The 16,470-nt window shown below is 30.4% G+C and overlaps 1 protein-coding gene across 2 annotated transcripts in view; it reads right to left on the bottom strand.

Moving 5' to 3' along the window:
- The window catches only part of LOC118197673 (uncharacterized), an 81,623-nt gene that overhangs the window by 45,838 nt on the left and 19,315 nt on the right, over positions 1–16,470 (bottom strand). The window contains exons 2-5 of one of the 2 annotated variants that reach the window (XM_085815560.1): positions 14,014–14,158; positions 13,187–13,425; positions 8,647–8,931; positions 6,141–6,248 (exon numbers count right to left, since the gene is read on the bottom strand). In XM_085815560.1, coding sequence (XP_085671686.1) covers positions 6,141–6,248; positions 8,647–8,931; positions 13,187–13,423 — 630 coding nt within the window. In that variant the 5' untranslated portion in view covers positions 13,424–13,425; positions 14,014–14,158. The remainder of the gene's footprint in view (positions 1–6,140; positions 6,249–8,646; positions 8,932–13,186; positions 13,426–14,013; positions 14,159–16,470) is intronic. The other variant, XM_085815561.1, reaches the window with a different exon arrangement.

Genomic DNA, 16,470 nt, shown 5'->3' with positions numbered 1-16,470 from the left:
CCAAAATGCATATGTGGCAACCCATGATCCAACCAATATATATGTGACAACCCAGGTATGCGAGTAGCACATGCCTGTTTTAGCTGGTACGCAATTCCAAAGTCATATTATGTTGAGTTTGAGAAATTCTATGACTTTTCTTCCAAACAAAAACAAACTGCTGTTTACTGGAAAAAACAATAGTACAGAAAAGAAAGACTTCTCAGAAAAGGTCAGTGTTTTATTACCGACATTTCTCATTTTTATACTTTCATTACTTGATTGCTCTTGCATGGAATTCTTAGTGTATCACTGTTTAGAAAATGGCTGCTGCCTTTTGCACACTGACTAAAAAAATCACTGAGTTCACTGAATCATAACATTTCAGTTGGGGTGCAGATGATCAGAAAGTACACCACTGTTTTTTAACACGTTATTTATTTATTTATTTATTGATACAGAGTAAATTTTGAAAATTACTCTTGTAAATATGGCTTAATATTAAACTTTTTCAATTATTTAAACCACAGATTCCCAAAGTTACTTATATGGACTCCAAGAGGTCTCAGGTCAACAAAAGAAAAACTTTGGGGTACATGAGATGTAAGCAGAGGTCCACAAGACTGGATCCCATTTAAGCAGGTTACCACCAAACTTTAGACATTCTGTAAATACCATAATGTTCTTAACACTAATTTTACATAGTAGATTATTACATAATACTTACATAATATGACAGCCATATGAAATAACTACTTTTATAATAATTAAGTATATTTCATAAACTTATTAAGTCGGTACCTATTTGCTTTGTGATCACAGTACTTGTACAAACTTGCACATTTGATACCACTAGCAACATTTGCTCAGACATGCAAAGATGGTAAGACTTGTATCACCTATGCTTCTACGAATCAGTGTACTTCACTAATTATAAATACAAGTGTCAGAGATAAGCACTGCAATTGTTTTCTGAATTTTGAGAAGGCAAGCAAATATATAAGCAAATATTTTTAAAAATAAAGGTAGGTAATTTGATACAACATAAATACATGAATTTGTATACGACCAAATCTAAAAAGAAATGTAAGCAGTAAAATGAAATTTGGCTTCATTCCGAAAAATTCTTTATTCTGAAAAATCAGATGGCATGTTACAAGAAAAATTGATTGGAACAAATGCAGTTTAAAAAGGGATATCAGCACTTCTGGCTTCAGAAAGACATACCTGTTACTTATCCTGCATTATGGACTATCACAAGAAAGTTTTTAATAGCATTTCTATCTTCATACCATCTCATGGAAAGGTTTCAATGCTGTAGCTAATCTTCTTACGGAAAAAAAAAAAAAAAAAAAAAAGAGAGAGAGAACCAGACTAGAAAGCACGCTCCAAGGAGATTTAATCTTAAGCCTAACTAATTTAAAGGCACATATTAAAAACTTGCTATTAAGCGTCAGGTTCATCCCTCCTATTAAAAGCATTGACTTTTTTGTATGCTTCTTTTCTGTAAAAATGTTACTAGATTTGCGTCTTGCGCTGTTTTCATTAATTAAGATGTATAAATAAAAACATAACTCTTTTTTTTTTTATTTTTTATTTTTACTGTACAGGAAACCCTAAGTGAGTAGTTCAGTGTCAGTAGTCAAAAAAAAAAAAAGTTTGAAGTTGAAGTTAAAAAAATTCAGTATTCGATTAATGTTCCAAAATAACTTAGCTAATGTAAAATTTACCCAATAGTGCACTTGTCATGTGGCATTTACACTTTGCTTTCATCTGAGTGCTTTAGAATGCTTTGGATGAAACTTTAACCTTGGCTTCATTCTGTTCTGAAATGCTTTTGCATAAATATTACACTGCCTGACTTTATTTTGGAATGACCCCTAAGGGTCTACAAAAAACAGAAAAAAATCTTGCGAACTGTCTATGGCAGTGGTCTCAAACTGGTGGCTGTGAAAACGTTTCAATTATATATTTTATGCAGTACTGAAAATTTTCAAGATTTTGGTTCTTGGAAGTTCTCCAAGTTTATATTTTCATTTTCATAAAAACAAACATAAATAACACACCAGGAAATTAATAAATACAGTTAAGTGATTTATAGTATGATATAAATTTTATCAAAGATTTGAAAATGCAGATTTTATTAAATTTTACTTTTTGTTTCGGAATATATTCTGTATGTAAACAGCATTTTCTTCACAATTAAAAATAAGAAAAAGAATTATATTGACATACAAGCATCTACAATCTGCGATGAAGATACTTTCTAATAATTTCTCTATAAGGCTAAAACATTATCAGCAACAAAACCCTATGTGTCAAGCTATAGTAAGAAATAAAGATTTTTAGAATTAGTTACATAAAACATATACACTTGTATCCATGTGTCAAAGAAATAATTAACAATTAACAGAAAGAGACTAGGTTGTTATGATTTACTCTTAAGTTTTGTAATACCTAGTAAATTTTTCCTGTAAACTAGAAAGTTTTCATAATTTTCTTAGTTTTAGTTTAAATGAAAGTAAGCTATTTAATGATTAATTAAGCATGTTAGCATTTGACATATATGTCAGTCTTAAAAATTTAACATTTGAATTGTTGTAGTTGTGAACTAATCCTGCTTGTCTGATATATACACCTGTTGCTGGCCAGAACCTTGGGCACCATATAGGTAACTGTACGATTTTGCTCAATTCCACCGCAATTTTTTGGAAGACACATTGGGGGTTGATCTGAGGGTCTCCCAACAATCCATATGAAAGGACTTTTCGCCCGCCATATATTTAGAGTGCTCACATGCTACAAAGACATTACACACATCAAAGTCTTCTCTGGAATTTGAACACAGGCCCTTCAGTACAGTAGACAGAATCACTAACCACTATCCCATTTGGGCGCAACACATTTGAATTATAAAGTGTTACCAACAAAAGTATTTTACAGGTCCTAAAATTTAGAATTCAGTCCGAAAATAAATATAAATTTGAATGGTTTTCTTTTGATATATTATTAGCATTGTTCATATATGCTTTGTTAAATATTTAGTATGCAAAATTTAAAATTTATTTACAGTATTTTTTATTTCCTTTGAAAAATGTTATTGTTAAAAAAAATTCTGGTCTGTCAGCTGTTTTCAGATTCTGCATTTGACCTACATGCAATTTGAGTTTGAGACTACTGATCTGTGGGATAAAAGTTTGGGACTTCTGATTTAAAAAAATCTCTGTCAAGACTTATTTTGACTAAATAATAAAACATTACTTAACTATTGTTAACTAAAATGATACCACAAAAACATCACAATAAGTGTTAACTTACAATGGGAAAAGTTAAAACATGTGCATCAATAATAAAGATAAGATTATTTGCTGTATCAGAATACTTCAGGCAGCTACAATTGAATAATTAAAGATGAAAGTAACATTCAGGCTAACACAAGAATAATAAAACACTTATGAAAAGAAGAAAATAATACATAAACTTGTAAATTTAACAAAATTATATATAAACACAGAATAAAAACATACACAAAAACTGGGAAAACTGAAATAAGGAACAAGATTCAAGAAATTTAATACTAGATGTAATTAATAAGAAACAAGAATTTATGAATAATGAAGAAATTCTTAAATTAGCTCCCTTTTTTTTTAAAGGGATGATCAGATTTGTCTAAAATGCTTCTATATTTTAATTTTCTAATCTACGAATAAGTCAAAAACAAATACGAGGAGACACAGTTTATATTTCACCAAACATGCATGTATTAATCGATATGTTTCACAGAAAATTTCAAATATCATCGGCATCTCTATCCTTTCAATAAACATATTTTTATGCAATTTTACTTCACTTAAAAAAGTGGAATTAAAGAAATGGAAACATGAAACATTCAGGCTTCATCCTTATAACATGTACCACCTTTAAACCATAGCAAAGTAATATTACATAAAGTATTTACTAAGACTGCAGCAAGTAACTATCACATCAGTAATTACTATAATAATCAATTCCTTTGTTACATTTACATATTTTTGTCACATTGAAATATTCCACTCCAATCCGATGGGAGGGGAGTGAAAGGGTTCAGATTTTTAACCATTGCCCAAAAGGGCTCTTTTAACGTTTGACACAGTTTATTAGTACATATTATCAAAAGAGATAGTACTGTTGGAATTATAGGCTACTAGATGAATATACATTTGGATTAACATGGGAATTTTGCGCATTTTCTGTATATTTGAAAAAAGAAAAAAATATGTAACATAATTCTGTAAACATATTTAAAGATTTTAATTGCATATATATTATTAATCATATGCATTTTTATTTAAATCAATTAGATTAAAAAGTTTTAAAAAAAAATTCTTAAGAACTGCATCTAATGCTTTTAAACAGCTTAGTATACAGACAGATTAAATCCAAAAGGTAAATGTCCTTGATTTGCTGAATACCAATATTTAAATGAAAAGTGAAATAAGGCATTAAAATGAATCAATGCAAAATTGTGTTTCCAGACTAATAGCCCTTTGGGGCATAAAAGGAAAAAGAAATGAGAGTTTATGATCTTTGTGTTTAAAAATTTTAATATTTTATAACTTCTACTAGCAAAATCTGCAGCAGAATTTCTAAAATTTACATAAAATAAATCTGATTATAACAGTATATCCACAGAATACAATACTGCCAACAAATTAATATTCAAACATGAAAAATTCACTATAAATAATGACACTGAAAATTATGAATTACTTAATAAATAAAGATCATAAACATATAAGATTACTCAACAACCTCTCCGATGCAAGATTCTTAGCATTTATTTCAAATGTGAACATACTTGAAATATATAATTGCAGATCCAATAACTTAAAATATATTTAACTTTATACACACTCTGACTGGTTAATTAAGAGTTTTAATATTACACAGACATTTCCTGAAGATACTCACAATGTGCAAACATACTATCTTGTTAAAAGATTACAACAGCCCCTACAGTACAACCACAACAGCACTGGAAATACTACAGATTGCAAAATGATGCATTGCTAAATGATCAAATTTCTATGAAGAATTACTAAAAGTAAAGTTTACAGGCAATGGTTCTTCAAACAGTAACAAAGGTTATACTGGATGTACACATAATGATGGGAGCTCAGCAGCATTAGCCATGTATTCTTAATACAAATATTTTAAGTTATTTGAGCCAAATATAAACTGCGATTCACCATCCAGTGTGGTATAGCTATAATACATTCCAAGTTTTGTGGTTGTAATACTGAAGTAAGCATTGTTGTTGATGCTTATGAATTGGTAGCAGAGGTCACAATGGATACAAAAACCAAGACCATATTTCTCATAACAGTAATTTGTGCCTGATCCAATATGTTCAAGATCCAATACAATTTTTTTGCACAGCATTTTGAATGACAGATAACAAAGCTATCAGTATACTTACAGTTGCCCTCACTATTGCCTAACTTCACTCATCCTAAGTTAGCTATGACGGTTACGCATCCTAGTTAGATTCTCCATCAACTCTTAATGATCCTTCTAAATAGTCAATAAGTTTCCCTCATTAAGTTAATCATTTTCATAATTATAACATGACATAAGTTAAATTCATTAACTTATTTCGTAATTATAATATTGATGAAATTCATAAACTTATTTCGTAATTATAATACTGATGAGTCAAACAATAATGAAAAAGGAATTTCGAATAATTAGTTGCATTATACTCATTTTTTAAACATTTTACTGGCTGTTTTCTCTAATGATAACAATAATAAAAAGATAATCAACATTCTTAAATTTGACAATCATTTCTATCCCTTAATCAAACTGATTTACTCGAATTAAAAGGCAAAATAAAATGCTATTCAGAATACTGGATTTTTTTAGAAGTTGTTAGATCTTAAAGAAAAATAACTATTTGCTTGCTGAGTTCATTTTCCCCCTATTTAGTTCCCCCTATCTTATTAGGGGGGAAATTTTAAATATCCAAGGTAATAAGTAACAGAAATATATAAGTTAAGGAAATTTTTAAATACAAATACTTTTAAATAACTTTTTGATAAATATCCCCATTGGGATCACAGTCAGGTAAATAATAAATGTGGGAATAACATTGCAAAATATTTTCTCAAATTTTGAGTTACCTGACTTTGACCACTTTGACCATCTTCCATCTGGGAGTCTTGAGATGTACTCGCCTGCATTGCAACAAATGTTGGTTGCTCTCCAACTTGGGTTGCAGTACCTATCGCCTGATTTAGAATTAAAAAAAAAAAAAATTTTAATGTTATAAACTGAGACGTATTCATATTGATATTTAATTAAAAGAGAAAAAAAAAAGATAGAACTAATTGTCTGATAATTATAAAAATTATCAGACATTTTTAATGAAAGTCCAATATTATAATAAGTTTTCCAAAAATATCAGATTATGCATTTCATATTTAAGTGCTTCCCAAACACTTTTATTTTAAAAAATTCACTCATTTAGAAAAGAACTGAAAGAAAGAAATCCCACAAATTAGAATAAATGTCAAATTTACTGAAAATTAAAACTGGAGAGTAACATTTAATTCAGTTCACCAGAGGCAGATTAACTGAACCCAATCTTGAAAAAAAAGTTGAATTTGTTTATCGCAGAATGATAGAACAATAACTATCACAAACCATTAACATAACGCAATACCCTATATGGAAAATACAAACAGGAAAAGAAAAATGCATTGGATAAAAACTGTGACAAGAAATATGACATACTATTTAGGACCTGCTTTTATGCACAAAGTACATAATTTAGTTGCATGTAATCTGGTATACTGTAACCATTCCATAAATTTCCGATTAAAAGTAAATCTTTCAGTCATAAAGCTAAGTTAATGTTAACTTCTTTTAGTATTAATGTTAGCTTCTTTTAGCATTAATTACATAGATTTATAATTTGGTTTCTTCATTTCTAATGAAGTTTATTCTTATATTATTTACAGTGTGATCTTTTTACTTTGAATACTAATTTAATTTATGCAACCAAATTAATTTATTCTTCACATTAAACTTCTCGGTAATACATATTAAATTATCAGTAGTTTTTGTTATTATGGGTTACTATTTTTCCCACAGTTTTTAACTACCTTTGGATTAAAAGTGATTTTGAATTAACTGTGGATATGTAGAGTTTTTCTAGTATAAATAGTTAGTTCTATAGATAGTTCCACTATCAATAGTTTTTGTTATTAAGAGTTATTATTTTTTTCTCACAGTTTTTTAACTGCCCTTGGATTAAATGTGATTTTGAATTAACTGTGGATCTGCACAGCTCAGTAGCTTCCCAGTATAATTCAGATAACTAGCAGTTGAATGTACCTTGGTAAGCAAAGCAATTCAATAATTTCTGCATGCCTTATTCGGCTTCAACTTCAAAAATACAGTGTAATATACTTTTAAAGTACCATTATAAATAAGCCCAATGCTACTTTATTTTTTACACATATTACTTTGTTATAAAAGCATTATCTTTTATGCTTTTACATATAGGCTTATTAATATGAAGTATTCAATAATAAACACAATACTGCAAAATTACTGGGAATTTTTAACAACTTACATTAAAAAAATATTGGATATAATAATAACAACACAAAACTGACTTTTAAAAGTACCCCTTAAAATACCAATTTATATTTTGTCTATTTAGCAAAAAAATAATCAAACATCTTTTCTTGGATTAATATGTAATCAAAATTAAACAGCATTTATATTCCCTCAGTTCACTCCTACTTTCTTACTTTTAAAGTGGGTTATCACATCTAGCGACGGTCCCCGCTAAGCGACAGTTTTCTGAGAAACGAGATTCTGGTAGCATTGGATTAAACAGGAGGATTCCTACAAAAAATAGCTTTGCTGGAACCAAAATCCTGCCTAGCTTTAAAAATAAAAATATTAAAAATAAAATATTAATCCTTAGTAACTATGTGAAGTTCATATTTATTTAAGTAATATTTTTCTATTGCCTAAAGTCCCTACCACATATGCTTTCGCTATGCTGGACTGGACGTCGAAAGGGACATTTTTCAGAAGCCGCACATTTCCAGGAAACCTACGTAGATAGGTTACAATTTTCACTTACTAAACATACTCGAATGCCAAACAGTAATCGATTATCACTCAGATTAGGATCACATGATCCTTTAGAAGCAGAATTTTCGTCTGATATCTACCCGGTAAACAGCTGCGACAAAACATTTTCAGTGAAGTTTCAAAATATCCGTGTAGCCGGAACATCATTTCAGTAGCTAGGCAGGATTTTGGTTCCAGCAAAGCTATTTTTTGTAGGAATCCTCCTGTTTAAGCCAATGCTACCAGAATCTTGTTTCTCAGAAAAGTCTCGCCTAGCGGGGACCGTCGCTAGATGTGATAACCCACTTTAATGTTGAAAACTGATCTTATTTAATGTTATCATATTTCGTTCTGCAAAAATTCTAAAATAAAGAATGCAGCAATGAAAAGAATAAGTTAAGAAATTAAGAACATTTAGAGAGTCTATATTATGTTATTCTAGAACCATATTTTGCATAGCAAAACCACAGAAACTGTACAAAAAATACAAAAAAAAAAAAAAAAATTAGAGTGAGAAAAGCACATTAAAGTATATACTTGAGATGCCAAGGATGCAGGAATAGCAACTATTTCAGGCCTTCCTCCTCCAGCACCAGTTCCTGAACTAGCTTCACTAACAGCAAGAACTATTTGCTGAAGGCCCGCATGGTCTTCTGCTGTGACAGTTCGGAAGGCAGTTCTTTGACCAGCAACTGGCAAAACTGTCGTACCATCTGCTTGTGTTGCATAGGCAGTTATTGTGCCATGCTGGTTCGGATCACCAGTAGCTGTAGTATAATAAGTACCATCTGAAGAGGCATAATAAGTAGTTCCAAATGAAGCCTTGAAAAGACATTATATTAAGTTATAATACATATGCTATCTAATTTTATATAACACTGGATACAAACAGAATAGTTGTAGAAATCGAGAGAGCAGCAGAAGTAGTAATAGAAAGAACAGTACTTTTGCAACAATAATTATTAAACTATACAATCAAATAATTATTACTCAATCACTATTACATTAAATTTTCTATTAAGATTAACTAAGCAAATAAACACACTAATAATAACAATAAAATGTTAAAATACAATAATTATTCTTCTATTTAATTTTTTTTTTGGCAGCATAACTGTCTTCAAGAATTCTGGAAAAAGTACATACCACTAAAGCTGCAGGCTTAATAATAAGTCAAATTAAAATTAACACAGCCACTTTAATCTACTAATTGGCTATCTACAAATAAGCAACCAACCTGTCAGAATTCGTGACTCAGTAAATAATATGTCAACAATACATATATTAAAACACACATAAGCTAAATAGATATATGTTTTCTTGAAGAGGATAACACATAAAAGTTAAGTCACAGCGACAGCGATTTAAATTTTTTAAATTTAGACATAGCAAGCAATGATGCTTACAACCAAACAGACTTAACATAAAACTATATTTAAGAGATGATACTAAATTTTGAAAACTGAATCTTCTTAACATATGTTTATTATAGAAATGCTCTATAAAAATGAATCAAGCATTTTAAAACTTCATATTTTAGAAAATGCTGTTTGGTATACTGAAGACATGAAATAATTATAAATTGGTGAGTACTGAGAAAACAAGGTGGACCATATAAGCTAAATTACATGAAAATAACTGTAATGCAGTAATACAGATCTCAAGAATCACATCATAACATACTTTTGGAGTTAAATAGGAAAATTTGATTTACTGACATAAGGAAATTGAACAAAATAAATAATTAATAATAATAATAATAATAATAATAATAATAATAAACCCTGAAATAACAAGCTAAACTCACAGATTGTAAAATACAAATGTTTTTAAAAAAATTAACTATAAATGCAATACTGAACAGTACCGAGGAAGAATTTCTTCTGAACCCTAAAAGCTGGGAATTGAAAGAATTCACAGAAACACCAGGATATAAGTATATCCAAATTTAAGTAAAAATAAACACAATTATTTTTAAAGTTAGGTAAAATTGCAATCTTAGGTTGGCATGAATGAAACTCTTCTTGATTTTCAGGGCAATCAAACATATTTTCCTCTTCTTCCAAGGAAAAAGTAACAGAAAATGAAATGCAGTCAAAAGTCTTTAATCCGGACTCATCGGGACTTTGACGATTCCGGATTATCGATCATCAGTTTAAATCTGGTAAGATGGCGTGCAGAAATTATACAATTAAAAATATGAAATCGTAATTTATGAAATAAAGAGCAATTGTGATCTAAAAGGTATCAAATTGACAAAAAAAAGGCTTAATATTTATTTGTTTACTTTATTAAACATTTATTTCAATGCGCACATGCGTAAAGCATACATTATGCATAGTCAAAATTAGAAAATTGCAACCAGAAAACTATTTTATGTGCATTCGTGATATTTATAATGAGGAGGAAATTGATTTAAATCATATCGGTGTACATCGAGACGAAACACTACATTTAGTAAAAAATTATAAGCAGAACAGACTAGAGAAAGAAAGAAAAAAAAAGTTTTGCTCTGTCACAAAACAAATCTTCATGATCCTCTCCAAAGCTGTCGATATCGTTGAAGGGTCGAAGCAAAATATGAGCTGATTAATTCAGTAGTACATCACATTACAACTTTTGCATCATCTGATCCAAACCCATGTAGTGACAAAGAAGTCAGGAAAGGCTAGAAGATGGCAACATTAAACTTATACTTGATTTAATAGCATCTTCAAACAGGAAACCTACTTGCCAGGACATTCCGACCTATATTCTTACAACAAAACAATACTGGGCTCTTTGGAACTCATTCGGTAAGTGAACTGCTGTCTTGTACCGGACGTTTGAATCAGGACAGAAAGACATTCCGATGGCTGCTGATACTTTCAAGATCCCGGACATCCTTAAATAATTACATAGCAGTCTAAAAGAAGGCTACTTTAGAATAATGAATACTTTGCATAGAAAGTGACAGCATTTCAACTGGAGTAATGTAAGGACATACATGCAAAAGTGGCCCAATCATGCGATGATTGTGTGGGTCAGAAAGAACAGAAGAAATGCAGCTGAGGGAAGCTGCAATGTTGCAACATAGGAGCTTCTTTTGAATGTATTATGTTTGACATCTTGGGACCTTTGCCACAAACTGCTGATAGCAACAAATACATTTTTGTTGTCATTGATTACTTCACAAAGTGCCCAAAGGGTACCCTAGCCCTGATCAACAGGCTGTCACAGTATCAGAGGTAATGATACAGAATTCGGAATTTTGTCTTCCCTAAATTCTGCCACCTGGTGCAGCTATACGAGCTCTGATGCCGGTTCTGGGTTTAAGTGAATAACATATCAGTTATTTTTAATTCAAATAGCACTAAATGTAATCTTTGGCCTATGAGTAACAAAATCTATTTTTAGCATATGAAAAGAAATTTTTGTTAAATTTTTCACCGTCAACATTTCTTAACCCATTTAACGTAAATCTAAACATCACCAAGTGTAATGTCAGCATAAAAGGTTGTCATACTCTTTATTATTCAATTACGAATATAAAAAAATTTTTAGACATCATTGCATGAGTCATTACCCAAGTTGTTGTGTTGATAAACATGCGGTGAAGAAAGCAAAATATAATAAATAATGATTCACCAAGTTGATGTCAGGGATATAAAATACTAGTAGGTGTAATACCAATGATGTTCTTTTGTAGAATGTTTTGGTTTCAGATGTATGCCAAGCAGATATGCAGCTATGGAGCCATATTATTGATCTCACAAATTTATGCTAAAATGATTGTTTCTTCAGTAATTTCAATAAAGAGATAATTTATTTAGTGCCTCCATAAAATTAAAAATTGGGACTCTCCACAGGTTTTATTATGGGAGGAAAAAATCAAATGCATATGCGTAAAGCATACAAAAAGAAAAACTGAAAGGTATGAGATTTTAAATAACGTCCAAAAGAGAGTTTTTTAACATTTTGTGTGTTACCTTTATTTATTAAATATCATGTTCTCCGCACTTAAACCATAAAATTCAGTTCAAGAGCAATATCGCAAAATAATGTTTAATTGAGCATATCTTTAGATTTTCCGATACACAGTCTCGTGCGTTGGAGATAAAAATGTTTTTTCTGTACAACGTTGCCATTACTCGCTTTGAAATCCTTGAGTTTCTTAATCAGAAATTCGTTAAAGTTTTACAAAATATGAAATCAATAACAAAACAAATTCCGAATTTGGGCTTCCAGATGCTTATATTCGCAGAAGGATTACATCATTCAAAATTTGATGGCTCTAGGTACCATTGTTTTATCACAATGCGAGAAACATACATACATTTCTGAGATTGTTCATTATTTAATTTCTTCAAATATAATACAGGATGATAATATTTGGTGGCAACAGTTTGAAAAGTGATACAGCTTTTTAAAGATTTCAACGCAAAATGCCAAAACAAAAACAATAGTCCCTCAGGGACAAAGCCTGTGGCACTTTGAGGTCAAGATTTTAGACCATTCCGGATATTGGATGTCCAGATCTCGGACATTTTACTGTACTATATTATCATGCAGATTTATTTTGATAACAATTATTAATTATTGCATTAATAATTTTTAATTTGTTTGTTCTAAAGATCTTTTTAAATAGTTTTATAATGGCCCCCTCTATTTATTTTTGTCAGAGCATCTCTTAAGCCAATAACAATAATTTCATCCACAGTTTTAAATCCATAAGGGAAAAAAAAAAGATGCTTCTATCTATCGTCACAGCTGCAGAGATGATTAATTAAGGTACACTAGTATATGAGAATAAAAACATTTTTTTTAAAGTGAGATGCACAGAAACAGCTTGGTTTTAAAAAGTTCTAAAGAAGCTTCCATGAGTGCCAAAGAAGCTTATAAATGCATGCGCATGGAATTCCTCCAATACTTGCCCATATTGGTTATACCAATTCATGATAAAGCATAAAAAGTTTTAGATGCATTTATAAGCATTTTTTTACATAAAAAAAAGAAATGCAGAATAGTTCATAATGAACTGGAAATGTTATTCATTATCATGTATAAAAAGTTTAACAAAAAACTTTTAAGACCATACCTCGCCTTGTTCATACTGAAATCCTTCTCCTCCAGATGTCCCAGGTGTTGCCACAAAAAATGTAGTTTCTGTGCCTTGCCCAGTTGCAGGATCATCTGCAGTGGTATCCAACTGAGAAGTCTGAGCAGATGCCCCTGTTGTTCCTCCATCTTGGATTTCTTTATTAAATGAGGCTAAATAGTTCTGTATATCAGTGATAGTTTCAGCTCCTTCTGATTCTCCTGTATTTTCATCCATTCCTGTGCGAAGAAATTAAAATGAAGAACTTATTTTTTTAAATTATGATCCAAAAACTTAATCAATTTGAATTAAAGTTAAATCATAAGTTGCTTATAGTACTTATATCTTAAGGAAAAAGACCAACTATTATTACATACTATTACAGAATGAAATTATAATTTTTCTTTTAGGGAAGAAGTTAATACTGAGGAAAAAAAAGAGAGAAAAGACAATACACAGATAATTAACAGCACAAAACAACAGGCAACATTTTTTTTTTTTTTAAATTAAGCTGAAAATTATGCTATCAAGTATTGTAAAAGAGTTTTTAAGCAATTTTCTGCAAAGGAATTATTGGAGTCATTTAGCATCAAAAGCATACTCGGAGTAAATCAGTTTTTATAGTACTTGTAAATATATTTTACTTAGCAATGCTTGATAGGTTAGTAATGATTTTCAAGTACAGCAAATGCTTATTTTGCATGCTATATATTATAAAAATAATAAATTTATAACATCTGGATGAAATGGAGAAATCAGTTCTGCTTTTTAATATGTTTTATTATGGTCAGAAAATAATAATTTAATTTTTACTCGGAATTTAATACCTGGAAAAACTTCAAAATTGAAGGAAAACTCCTAATTTAATTGAATATCTTCTTATCACTATTGGAAAATTATTGAACACCTCCTCTTCTTTAAGATCTCATATAAAAATGTCCCTGGAAAGCAGTTCATTTCTTGGGGGGCATTCTAAAATTGACAAAAAAAATGTTAATTTTTAACTCAAACAATATTTCATTGATTCAGTATAACACATATTATGACCACATTTCTTTTTTATCTATAAACGAATCCATTATGGCTATAAAAATACATACTAATTTGAACTTTCAAGAAACGAAATTAATTTTAGTTGAGCATTAGAAAATGAGTACTTTGATTATTCATAGCCCCACTGAAAATTTATGAAAAAATATGAATGAGGCAAACCACCACACTGCTGAAAAGTATTAATGTAGCAAGACAAGTATGCGCACAGCATGCCCATGTTTGCGTACATGTGGATTTGTACTTTTGGTATTTAACAATCATTTTTCCAATTCTATGCCCAATGGCCAATTCCAATTTGGTATTTGTTTTTCCTATTTCTCCTTAATTTCTATTCCTCTTTTTCCTATTCCTTTGATATTTCCCATTCCTCCTTAATTCTATGCCAATTCCAATTGGTATTTCTTTTTGAATTGAGCAAATTTGCTTTTATTATAATGAATCACAATGAAGCTACGGAGTTTTCTCTCTTTTATTTCCATTACATTGAAGTTTCCACTGTAATGTAATCAATGCCGGCATTGTTTCGCAAAAACCAGATGCCAGTTTTAAGTCTGAATACACTTCAACCCAAAAGTTTCATTATCAAGGCTTTCTGTTTCTGTTATGACTAGACCTAGAAGTCAGAAACTATTTCATAATCACTTACTTATCGGTCTAACAAAGTTTTTTTCCATATTCTGAAATGACATCAGACAAATTATATATTATTTCACCACAGCAAAAAAAAAAAAAAAAATGTAAGTTCCTCTTTCAAAATACATTTAAATTTCTTTGTAATGTACTTCCAGAATACCTAACAATTTTTGCGGCCTCTGCAACAATAAAAATTAATTAGCGATGTTAATGCAACATGAAGATTACATGTCTATATGATGACACAGAACATATGACTTCAAACATTACACAAACAAGAAGATAATTTCTCAAATCCGGAATTTTCAGATTTGGAGAAGTAAAAGATCCAGTATTCCAGCTATATCCAGATGACAATCACTTGTAGATAATCTCACAAAAAAATTACTGCAAAAATACTGATTGTTGAAATAAAAAAAAAAAAAAAAAAAAAGATATGTATTGTCATAAAAAATGAATAATAAATTCAATTTAAATAAAATTATATTGAGGTTTAATTACATTTATTAAATTTGTTTGGTTTTTCTTGCTTCGTTGTTTGCTAAATAATTTTACATAAACTACTTAGCATAATGCCATGATTCTGATCCTTCACTCAAGTTGCATAATTATAAAACTGGATAGTTGTTTTATACCTAACAACGCAAAAACATTAAACATAAATAAATAAAAAAATATTGACCTTAACTTCCCGAGTACAAAAATAACCTGCAAATTTCTACTGATGTTATGAAGATTACAAGAAAGTTTTATTCATATTTTTATTACTACTGAAAAAACATACTGAAAAGATTCCTTCATTTCTAATTCTATAATTTTCGTGAATAAAACTCATTAAATGACACATGTAGAAAGAAGCCTTGGTAGGGAGTTTACTTTCTGTGTGTTGTGTTTCTTCAACATATTTTTAATCAGCATTAAAAAAAGAAACATTCACATCGGCATATCTATCTATACTATTAAAATCTGTGTGCCTCTGTCTGTTTGTGTGTTTGTAACATCATCTCCTCGGGAACGGGTGGGTGTAGAGCTTAGCGGAAGGTACCGTTGGATTCAGAATGCCCGTGGCTCGCCGGATTGACCATCGGCATCTTCGTGCGACTTTAATTAGCCGAGATATTAATTAAAAACTGATTTTCTCCCTACATTTCCCTACGTTTTGCACTTTCTTTCACGGGTTCCCCTATTTTAGGGATTTGGCCGTGTGCCAAATTCGTTTTTCTCGAATATCTGCGGAACGGCTCCGAGTTGCGATTCGAAACGCATATCCCCGTATTTGAAAAAAATCAACGAATCCATCGATACCGGTCCCATCTTCGTACGACAATAATCGGCGGAGTTATTAATTAAAAACTGCGAAAACGTTATTTCATTTTTCGGAGTGGCAACCGTCTCGGAATTAGCTGAGATAAAATTGCTTTTTCGAAAGCGCCGGGGGGATGACAATTGCTTCCGCTCGAGATTTGTGCTGGCGATAGGTCACGTGTCAATTTCTTTTTTCTTAAATATCTATGGAACGGCGCTGAGTTGGAATTCGACGCAGGTGTCTGCGGATTCCAAAAAATTCTACGAAACCAATGATATCATTCTCATCTTCG

The sequence above is a fragment of the Stegodyphus dumicola genome, chromosome 4 (genome assembly GCF_044657685.1).
Source record: "Stegodyphus dumicola isolate Sdum_Otavi_A_Nest chromosome 4, ASM4465768v1".
NCBI lineage: Eukaryota > Metazoa > Arthropoda > Arachnida > Araneae > Eresidae > Stegodyphus > Stegodyphus dumicola.
This window is presented reverse-complemented; position numbering and strand designations above follow the sequence as displayed.